Source organism: Thalassophryne amazonica, chromosome 18, assembly GCF_902500255.1.
Source record: "Thalassophryne amazonica chromosome 18, fThaAma1.1, whole genome shotgun sequence".
In the NCBI taxonomy this organism is placed as follows: Eukaryota; Metazoa; Chordata; class Actinopteri; order Batrachoidiformes; family Batrachoididae; genus Thalassophryne; species Thalassophryne amazonica.
In genome coordinates, this window is record NC_047120.1 from 51,869,651 (window position 1) to 51,881,425 (window position 11,775).

An 11,775-nucleotide genomic window follows, 5' to 3' on the forward strand; every position below is an offset into this window, starting at 1 on the left:
CCATCCTTAGGCCCAATGAACCCGTCATGTTTGATCTTGTTCTTAAGAGTTAGTAGAGAAGCTTGAATCTTCGACTGGACTGGGTTGCTTGACGCGAGGACGTTTCATTCATTTCTTCTCTACAAGAGTCAAGACAGAAGTCAGACTACCAGAGCAAGAATTTCAGCTGAGGAAGCTTCTGCGATTTGAAGTGAAACGTCCTCGCGTCAAGCAACCCAGTCCAGTCGAAGATTCAAGCTTCTCTACTGTGGAAACCACCTGGACAACTGAGAGCCTTCACAGAAACTTCTTAAGAGATCTTGAAAACATACAGATGCCTGTGGCTGTGTCTAAAAACCGCTTTCTGTATAAATTTAGTAAATTACTTCATTTGGATCCAGCAGGTCTTGGAGGAGAACTAGTCATACCTTACTTATAATTGTCTATGTTTACAGGCAGATTCATTAATTTATTCTCTAACCTCACTTATTCCAATTAAGAGTCATTGGGGGCTGGGGCCTATTCCAGTATTGACTGGGCGAGTGGCGAGGTACACCTGTGAGAAACCGGCTGTCTGTCGCATATACACAAGACAGACAAACACATTCACACTCGGACTCACACCTACGGACAATTTACAGTCACCAGTTCACCAAACATGCATGTCGTTGGAAGTTGGAAGAAGCCGGAGCACCCAGAGGGAACCCACAAAAACATGGGGAGAACATGGAAACTCCTCACAGAAAGGACCAGGTCGGAAACGAATCTGGGACCTTCTCGCTGTAAGGCCACAGTGCTAACCACTAAGCCACCGTGCTGCCCATCGCGGACACATGATGAGGCAAAATTAAGTATTTGTAACCATTTATTCATTGGCATGTCCTTGTTTTTAATGCAGTTACAATGGCTCGCTCAACGTAATGCTGGATGCCATCTCACAGAACCCTGATCGCTACCGGATCATATTCGCCACACACAACGAGGAGTCAGTGAGGCAAGCCGCGATGCGGTAAGATCACATTAGCATGCCAATGACATGAAAAAAGAAGAAGAAGAAGAAAAAAAATATCACTGGATGAAGTATCAGTATTAGGTTGTTATTTGTACACAACTGAGATACTGAGCTCTATTAGTCAATGATTACTGAGCAGCTAACTCAAAATTCACTGTTATTTCTTGCATTAGCTGTTGTAAAGTGTTACATTTGAAAAATTTTAATAATTAAAAGTAATATTTGTTTAGAAATATTTTTGCAGTTTTAGAAAATGTTCCAATTTTTGTGCAGCGGTACAGTATAAAACATGAAGTTTGAACTTGACCGTCTGCTCTTGAAATAAGATATCTTTAGTGTCATTGCACAATATTGGAGTCATCTTCCAGGTGCCAAAATAAAAGCAATAAAAAAAATCTGATATTAGCACTGAGCAGAAGTAATATGAAACAATTTTTACGGTGAGCAAAGGCTGTAAGAATATCAAATAAACAGTATTTACAGCTGTATGCAATGTGCTAAAGTGGTGTAATGGATGTGATTTTCTGTTGGGTTCGATGGGGTCAGTGTTCAGCAGTGTGACAGCTCTGTGGTAGAAGATGTTTTCCGTCTTAAGGTTTGGGTGAAGATAGTGCCTAGGATGTGTGCTGTCCCTGTGACCTGCCTGATGCAGCGGGTCCTGTGAATGTTCTCTAGTCTGGGGAGCTGGAGAGCTTTTCTGTTGTCTGCAGTGCAGCCAGAGTACCATACTGAGATACAGTACATGAGGATGAACTCAATGGCTGACCTGTAGAAGCTCACCAGCAGCTGTTGTGGAGGTCGCGCTCTCTTCAGGAACCTCAGGAAGTGAAGCCTCTGGAGACCTATCTTGAACGCTACTGTTGTGTTGAAGGTCCAGGTCATATTGTGGCCGATGTTAATGCTGAGGTACTTGATACTCTGCATGACCTACACTCTCGTCGCTGATGGGGCGATATACAGTAGTGTTCAGAATAATAGTAGTGCTATGTGACTAAAAAGATTAATCCAGGTTTTGAGTATATTTCTTATTGCTACATGGGAAACAAGGTACCAGTAGATTCAGTAGAATCTCACAAATCCAACAAGACCAAGCATTCATGATATGCACACTCTTAAGGCTATGAAATTGGGCTATTAGTAAAAAAAGTAGAAAAGGGGGTGTTCACAATAATAGTAGCATCTGCTGTTGACGTTACAAACTCAAAACTATTATGTTCAAACTGCTTTTTTTTTTTATCAATCCTGTGAATCATTAAACTAGTATTTAGCTGTATAACCACAATTTTTCATGATTTCCTCACATCTGCGTGGCATTCATTTTGTTGGTTTGGAACCAAGATTTTGCTCGTTTACTAGTGTGCTTGGGGTCATTGTCTTGTTGAAACACCCATTTCAAGGGCATGTCCTCTTCAAGTATTTTGACATATCAATCAATCAATCAATTTTTTTTATATAGCGCCAAATCACAACAAACAGTTGCCCCAAGGCGCTTTATATTGTAAGGCAAGGCCATACAATAATTATGTAAAACCCCAATGGTCAAAACGACCCCCTGTGAGCAAGCACTTGGCTACAGTGGGAAGGAAAAACTCCCTTTTAACAGGAAGAAACCTCCAGCAGAACCAGGCTCAGGGAGGGGCAGTCTTCTGCTGGGACTGGTTGGGGCTGAGGGAGAGAACCAGGAAAAAGACATGCTGTGGAGGGGAGCAGAGATCGATCACTAATGATTAAATGCAGAGTGGTGCATACAGAGCAAAAAGAAAAAGAAACAGTGCATCATGGGAACCCCCCAGCAGTCTACGTCTATAGCAGCATAACTAAGGGATGGTTCAGGGTCACCTGATCCAGCCCTAACTATAAGCTTTAGCAAAAAGGAAAGTTTTAAGCCTAATCTTAAAAGTAGAGAGGGTGTCCGTCTCCCTGATCTGAATTGGGAGCTGGTTCCACAGGAGAGGAGCCTGAAAGCTGAAGGCTCTGCCTCCCATTCTACTCTTACAAACCCTAGGAACTACAAGTAAGCCTGCAGTCTGAGAGCGAAGCGCTCTATTGGGGTAATATGGTACTACGAGGTCCCTAAGATAAGATGGGACCTGATTATTCAAAACCTTATAAGTAAGAAGAAGAATTTTAAATTCTATTCTAGAATTAACAGGAAGCCAATGAAGAGAGGCCAATATGGGTGAGATATGCTCTCTCCTTCTAGTCCCCGTCAGTACTCTAGCTGCAGCATTTTGAATTAACTGAAGGCTTTTTAGGGAACTTTTAGGACAACCTGATAATAATGAATTACAATAGTCCAGCCTAGAGGAAATAAATGCATGAATTAGTTTTTCAGCATCACTCTGAGACAAGACCTTTCTGATTTTAGAGATATTGCGTAAATGCAAAAAAGCAGTCCTACATATTTGTTTAATATGCACTTTGAATGACATATCCTGATCAAAAATGACTCCAAGATTTCTCACAGTATTACTAGAGGTCAGGGTAATGCCATCCAGAGTAAGGATCTGGTTAGACACCATGTTTCTAAGATTTGTGGGGCCAAGTACAATAACTTCGTATTGTAACATATCCAAACTGATCCATGATACCTGGTATGCGATATATAGGCCCAACAGCATAATAGTAGAAACATGCCCATATCACGATGCTTGCATCACTATGCTTCACTATCTTCACTGTGAACTGTGGCTTGAATTCAGAGTTTGGGGGTCGTCTCACAAACTGTCTGTGGCCCTTGGACCCAAAAAGAACAATTTTACTCTCATCAGTCCACAAAATATTCCTCCATTTCTCTTTAGGCCAGTTGATGTGTTCTTTGGCAAATTGTAACCTCTTCTGCACGTCTTTTATTTAACAGAGGGACTTTGCGGGGGATTCTTGCAAATAAATTAGCTTCACACAGGCGTCTTCTAACTGTCACAGCACTTACAGGTAAGTCCAGACTGTCTTTGATCATCCTGGAGCTGATCAATGGGTGAGCCTTTGTCATTCTGGTTATTCTTCTATCCATTTTGATGGTTGTTTTCCATTTTCTTCCACACGTCTCTGTTTTTTTTTTGTCCATTTTAAAGCATTGGAGATCATTGTAGATGAACAGCCTACAATTTTTTGCACCTGCGTATAAGTTTCCCCCTCTCCAATCAACTTTTTAATCAAATTACGCTGTTCTTCTGAACAATGTCTTGAACGTCCCATTTTCCTCAGGCTTTCAAAGAGAAAAGCATGTTCAACAGGTGCTGGCTTCATCCTTACATAGGGGACACCTGATTCACACCTGTTTGTTCCACAAAACTGACAAAATCACTGACTGAATGCCACACTACTATTATTGTGAACATGTTTGAAGGGAAAGAGGTCCTATTAATGGGGGATATGAATATAAACTGGGCAGATAAAACACGTAAAAAGAACCTTAAAGAAATTATGAAATCATTCCAGATGAGACAAATAATTAATAAACCCACAAGGATAACAAAAACTTCTCAAACACTTATAGACTTAATCTTCACAAACAAACCTGAAAGGATATTGAAAATATATAATTTATTAACTGGATTATCTGATCATAATCTTATATTGGTTGCCAGAAAATTAAATAAAACCAGATTTAGGGATCAAATTCAATTAAAAACCAACCAACGTATATCTTTCATTTCAAAGAAGGATCTGTCTCTATTGGAAAATGATCTAAAGCAAACAAACTGGGATGACATAACAGAAAATAAATCATGTGAGGAAGCGTGTAATGATTTAATATTAAAATACATAAAGACAAAAAAAATCAAGGCTTGCCGTGGTTCAATAGTGACCTCTGGGAATTTATGAAAAAAAGAGATGCCTCACTTAAAAAGTTTATCAAAACTAGATTAACCTCTGATCAATTAATATATCGAAGTTTGACAAAGTTTGACAAAGTTTGACAAGTTTGACAAAGTTTTTAATTCGGCACACAAAATATTAAAATAGAAAAAAATGAACAATTCCACAAACAAACACAGACAAAACTAGTGAGTCCGAAAGGGTGTGGGCTGAAGCAAAGCTTATTAGCGCCCACCCCTGCTAGTACAAGTCCAACAATTCTAATCAGTCATATTTACATAAATATAAATTCACTACTACATGTCGACACACAGACATACACATCAATATACTATTCACTTATAATTATATTTATATAGTACCAGATCATAAGAAAGTCAAATCAAGGCACTTTACGCCAGTAAGGACTAACCTTACCAAGTCTGAGAAACAAGGTCACATTACTTAGAAAAGCAAAGGCAGATTTCTTCCTTAATCTAATTAAAGATGCAAAAGGGAATAGTAAATTGTTGTGGAGAAGTATGGACAAATTTCTTGGAAATGAAAAAAAAAAACACTCGATATGACCTACAGCTAAAAATAGATGATAGTACCAAAATGATGATGCAACACTAGCAATGTTTTTCAATGAATATTTTATAAACTCTGTTCAGAGACTGGCTCAGTTGTTTTCAGCACCTTGCTGGAAACAACTCAGTCTGTGATGTATCTGCCTTTAGTTTGACACCTGTTAATGATGCAAAGGTGGAAAGGCTCATTGGGCAACTCAGTAATAGCAAAGCAAAAGATCTGTATGGCTTAGATAATGCCTTTCTAAAAACAAACAAGGAAAGTCTAACACCAGTGTTGAGTAAATTAATTAATCAGTCTATTAGAGACGCTATCTTTCCTGATGTACTGAAAACTGGTATTGTCACGCCAATACGTAAGTCTGGAGACAAACTAAAGGTCAGTAATTACCGGCCTATCACCATCCTCCCTGCCAACTCCAAAGTGTATGAAAAGGTAGTAGCAGAGCAATTCATTACACACATCGAAACCAAATCTCTTTTAAATCATTTTCAATTTGGTTTCAGAAAAAATATTCAACAGAGACAGCTTGCTCCTACTTCCTTGAAGTAATTAAAACAAATTTAGATCATGGAGGTGTAGTGGGAGCTGTGTTTCTGGACCTGCGAAAGGCTTTCGATACTGTTTCTCACAATGTCTTAATAAGGAAACTATCAGATTTTGAACTGTCAAATCAGACAATAAATTGGATCGCATCATACCTAAGTGGCAGGAAACAATGTGTTTGAGTAAATCACACATTGTCCCCTTTAAAAGACTGCACTATGGGAGTTCCGCAGGGTTCCATTTTGGGGCCGCTGCTTTTTAGTTTGTACATTAATGATCTTCCATCAGTGTGTGACATTAACATCATTATGTATGCGGACGATACTGTCCTGTTTAGTCACGGAAAGAACATGATAGAAGTGGCCACAAAATTAACAGAATTGAAAAAGGTTGCTGCTTGGCTACAAAATTATCTCACACTAAATGTTGATAAAATGGTTGCAATGTACTTTACAAACAGACAAAAACCTTTAAATCAACCAGACATCCATATAAATGGGGAAAAAAATAAAATAAAAAATGTAAATAATTTTACCTACTTGGGCGTTACCCTTGACCCAACCTTGACTTTTAAAAATCATGTCAAGAAATTGTGTAATTCTTTAAAATTTAATCTGGCAAATTTTAGGTACATTCGAGGATCTCTTACTACTGAGGCATCTCATATGTATTTAAATTCTATGATTCTCTCACGCCTTCTGTATTGCGTGACTAGTTGGTCGTAGGCCAGTAAATCAGTCCTAAAGCCACTGAATCAATGTTCCAAAGGGCAATAAAAATTCATGATAGGAAATCCAGACAATATCATCATTGTCTTATTCTAAGTATGATTTTTTAAATTTTGTCAATCTAATAATACATGCAAATATCTGTCTACTCTTGACAGATGACATGGCTGCTCCTCCCCTAAGAAGGTTTGTCACATTGTGCTCAGAAAGAACAACTCGAGCTACAAGGGCGACCTCTAGAGGAGAGTGCAGCATTGCTAAATGTAGGACCTCTTTTGCCAAATCTGCCTTTTCTGTTGTTGCCTCTAGTCAGTGGAATATCTTTCCAAACGACATAATGAAATGTACAACTTTTCCAACGTTTGCACAGCTGACAAAGAAATGGCTTTTATCAAAGCAAGTTTGCACCCACCACTGATGAATGTATGTGTATGAGAGTGTGTGCACGTGAGAGCACAGAGTGCAGGCGTCTGAAAAATATGATTTGTATATACACTCAACAAAAATATAAACGCAACGCTTTTGGTTTTGCTCCCATTTTGTATGAGATGAACTCAAAGATCTAAAACTTTTTCCACATACACAATATCACCATTTCCCTCAAATATTGTTCACAAACCAGTCTAAATCTGTGATAGTGAGCACTTCTCCTTTGCTGAGATAATCCATCCCACCTCACAGGTGTGCCATACCAAGATGCGGATTAGACACCATGATTAGTGCACAGGTGTGCCTTAGACTGTCCACAATAAAAGGCCACTCTGAAAGGTGCAGTTTTATTTTACTGGCGGGGGGATACCAGTCAGTATCTGGTGTGACCACCATTTGCCTCATGCAGTGCAACACATCTCCTTCGCATAGAGTTGATCAGGTTGTCAATTGTGGCCTGTGGAATGTTGGTCCACTCCTCTTCAATGGCTGTGCAAAGTTGCTGGATATTGGCAGGAACTGGCACACGCTGTCGTATACGCCGGTCCAGAGCATCCCAAACATGCTCAATGGGTGACATGTCCGGTGAGTATGCCGGCCATGCAAGAACTGGGACATTTTCAGCTTCCAAGAATTGTGTACAGATCCTTGCAACATGGGGCCGTGCATTATCCTGCTGCAACATGAGGTGATGTTCTTGGATGTATGGCAAAACAATGGGCCTCAGGATCTCGTCACGGTATCTCTGTGCATTCAAAATGCCATCAATAAAATGCACCTGTGTTCTTCGTCCATAACAGACGCCTGCCCATACCATAACCCCACCGCCACCATGGGCCACTCGATCCACAACACTGACATCAGAAAACCGCTCACCCACACGACGCCACACACGCTGTCTGCCATCTGCCCTGAACAGTGTGAACCGGGATTCATCCGTGAAGAGGACACCTCTCCAACGTGCCAAACGCCAGCGAATGTAAGCATTTGCCCACTCAAGTCGGTTACGACGACGAACTGGAGTCAGGTCGAGACCCCAATGAGGACGACGAGCATGCAGATGAGCTTCCCTGAGACAGTTTCTGACAGTTTGTGCAGACATTCTTTGGTTATGCAAACCGATTGTTTCAGCAGCTGTCCGAGTGGCTGGTCTCAGACGATCTTGGAGGTGAACATGCTGGATGTGGAGGTCCTGGGCTGGTGTGGTTACACGTGGTCTGCAGTTGTGGGGCTGGTTGGATGTACTGCCAAATTCTCTGAAACGCCTTTGGAGACGGCTTATGGTAGAGAAATGAACATTCAATACACGAGCAACAGCTCTGGTTGACATTCCTGCTGTCAGCATGCCAATTGCACGCTCCCTCAAATGACTTGTGACATCTGTGGCATTGTGCTGTGTGATAAAACTGCACCTTTCAGAGTGGCCTTTTATTGTGGGCAGTCTAAGGCACACCTGTGCACTAATCATGATGTCTAATCAGCATCTTGATATGGCACACCTGTGAGGTGGGATGGATTATCTCAGCAAAGAAGTGCTCACTATCACAGATTTAGACTGGTTTGTGAACAATATTTGAGGGAAATGGTGATATTGTGTATGTGGAAAAAGTTTTAGATCTTTGAGTTCATCTCATACAAAATGGGAGCAAAACCAAAGTGTTGCGTTTATATTTTGTTGAGTGTATGATGTAAGTGTGAGAATATAGTGTGAAGATGTTTGAAAAGTGTGGCTATGTGTATGTGTGTACGTATATATATGTGGTATCTTTTGTATATGTCTTTGAATTGATAAAATGTTGAAGGTTTTTATGAATGGTATATTTGAGGGGTGAGGTATTATATGTTTACAGTATCAATAGTCTTTGTGCTAAATGGATTTTCTTTTCATTTACAAATGCTGTTATTTATAGTTAGACATCAACCTGTCCAGGGACTACAGGTGGAAATTAGTATTTTTTGGTATAACCTGGCACAATGCATCTTTCCTGTTTTTTTTTTTAGGTCAATGTATTATTGTGCACTGTCCCTGAGAAATAAAATCATACCATACCATACCCCCTTTTCTACTTTTTTTTTTTGTTTTTTTTTTACTAATAGCCCAATTTCATAGCCTTAAGAGTGTGCATATCATGAATGCTTGGTCTTGTTGGATTTGTGAGAATCTACTGGTACCTTGTTTCCCATGTAACAATAAGAAATATACTCAAAACCTGGATTAATGTTTTTAGTCACATAGCACTACTATTATTCTGAACACTACTGTAAGTGAAGATCAGCTCCTTTGGCTTTGTTGCGTTGAAGATCAGATTGTTCTCCAGGTTCTCAACCTCTGTTCTGTAGGCAGCCTCATCGCTGGCTGTAATCCTGCCTACCACGATAATGTCGTCTGCAAACGTTATAATGGTGGTGTTCTCATGAGTAGGTTTGCAGTCCTGTGTGTTGAGGGAGAAGAGGAAGGGGCTCAACACACAGCCCTGTGGTGCATCGATGTTCAGGGTGATGCTGGAGGAGACCGTGTGTACAGTCTGTGGTTTGCTGGTGAGGAAGTCCCAGGACACAGCTACACAAATGTGTGTTAAGGCCCAGGAGAACCAGCTTGGTGGCAAGTTTGTGGGGGGAGATGATGCTGAATGCGAAGCTATAATCTATAGCACATAGCTATTGCTGGTCGAGGTGGGTGAGGGCAGAATGACGGGCCAGTGAGACAGCATCCTCGGTTGACCCGTTTGCCTTGTTGGCAAACTAGTGCTGGTTCAAGGAAGGGGGATGCTGTTCTTCAAGTGTCCCAAGATGAATCACTCAAAGCACTTCATCACCGCCGGTGTTGGGGCCACTAGCTGAAAGTCATTCAAAGATCTGACGGCTGATTGCTTTGGCACAGGGATGATTGTTACTGACGTCAGGCACAGTCCCCAGATACAGCTTGAAGCACAGGCCGAATGCGACGTCACAAGAACAGGCGCTATGTTAACGCATCTTTATTTTGTCATCAGGATGGAAGAATTGGGGATAGACAAAGACGGCGGCTCCGTGTGCTTTGGGCAGCTGCTGGGAATGTGTGATCACGTCTCCCTCACACTTGGTGAGTTCTGCCTCAAACTGCGCTCTTTATAATTTAGCATCTAATCATACAATTAGCTTATTAAAAGGTGGGGTGGGGTACGGTCAACGTCACTGACAGTAAAGTCAGAATGGATGAATTATTGGAAATATTAGGAAAAAGCTAAGAATCGGTGTACACTCTGAGGAGCTTTGATAGACTAAATCAAAATCCTGTATCCTGTTTCAGCTCTCAACATTCCATCCTAGTGTGTATTTATGAGAAAAGGGATTTATTGGAGTTGTTCCTTGCACCGATTGATTTAAAGGCCTGTGCGGCAAAAATATAGTCGTTGAATGTGTGTTAGTCCATCCCTTATGTAACCAATCACTGAAAAACTATAAACATCCTGTAATTCACCAAATGCTAAAACGCTAAAGGCAGCACAGTCTGTATGTGTGTTTGCATGCACTTGTATTGTGGTATAGTCGAGTATATTAAGATTGTTTTTCACTCAACAGCCAGATGATGCAGGAGATTGTGATCTCATTTATGACCTAATCAGATGACTAATATTTTACTGGGATGTTGAGAAATAGACAAATACTCAACACGTTCTACCCAAACCTTTCAATTTTTGGGGCTTGAGATCATAATGACTGTTCAAACTAATATAGGCTTCTAAACTGGGTATGATGTGCATTTTTTTTTGTGGGTTTTAAACTGCAGATGAAGTCACATTCATCACAATAAGCAAAGCCCTAATACCGTGGAAGATATATACTGTATGTTCCAGAGTATAAGTTGCAGCTGTTAAAAAAGCCCTCTTGAAGAGGAACATTCATATATACAAGTCGCACCTTTTTTTCTACAGCAGCTCCTTAATTTGTTTGCACATTGCTGAAGTGTACTTCATATTATTTACATTTACTTTTTTATAATTGGAATTTATTTTGTTTAGTGCTTTGAGTCCTGTGAAAGTACACTACAGTTACTGAAAATATTAAGAACAAACTCATGGTTTTTCAATATATGTCGTAGGGCCTCCCAAACTAGTAAAAACAAAAGCAAGCCATGACATACTCTGGAAAATAGCTGAAAACACTATTTTTGACACCACGAGGATGAATTAACCTATTTTTCAACCTGACATTTTTAAGTGTGCTGGTATTGGTATGTCTGTGCACGTGCCTGTATTTTGATGTTCTGTCTTATACTATATTCCCCCTTGCCAGCTAAGGAGGGTTACACTGTGTACAAGTCAGTGCCTTACGGCTCGGTGGACGACACGGTGCCCTATCTGGTGCGCCGGGCTCAGGAGAACCGCACTGTATTGCAGGGGATCCGCAAAGAGAGAGACCTCCTGAAGCAGGAGTTTCGCCAGCGAATAAAGCGGAAGCTGAGAGGAGGCAGCTAACAAGCTTCCAACTCAGAAGAAATCAAATCTGCCTGAGCACCATTACTCCTTCAGATTTACAGGTTTAAACCACAGTCACACAAGAACTCTGCAGGTGGTGCCAAGGGCCAAACGTACCAAACGCATACATGTTTCTGGATCTCGGGCTGAAAGTTCAGCTCATATAGAAGTCAAATATTTTTTATTACTATTATTTTTATTACTTTGACCCGTTTTCAAAAGGTGCATTGAA

General features: G+C 40.6%; 1 protein-coding gene across 1 annotated transcript in view; it reads left to right on the forward strand.

Annotated features, from left to right (window-relative positions):
* Positions 1–11,723, forward strand: part of prodh2 (proline dehydrogenase 2) — a 36,718-nt gene extending 24,995 nt beyond the window's left edge. Inside the window, exons 8-10 of the mRNA XM_034194663.1 lie at positions 878–988; positions 10,080–10,168; positions 11,362–11,723. Of these exons, the coding sequence (XP_034050554.1) occupies positions 878–988; positions 10,080–10,168; positions 11,362–11,543 (382 nt within the window). The 3' untranslated portion in view covers positions 11,544–11,723. The remainder of the gene's footprint in view (positions 1–877; positions 989–10,079; positions 10,169–11,361) is intronic.
* Positions 11,724–11,775: the final 52 nt, after the last annotated feature.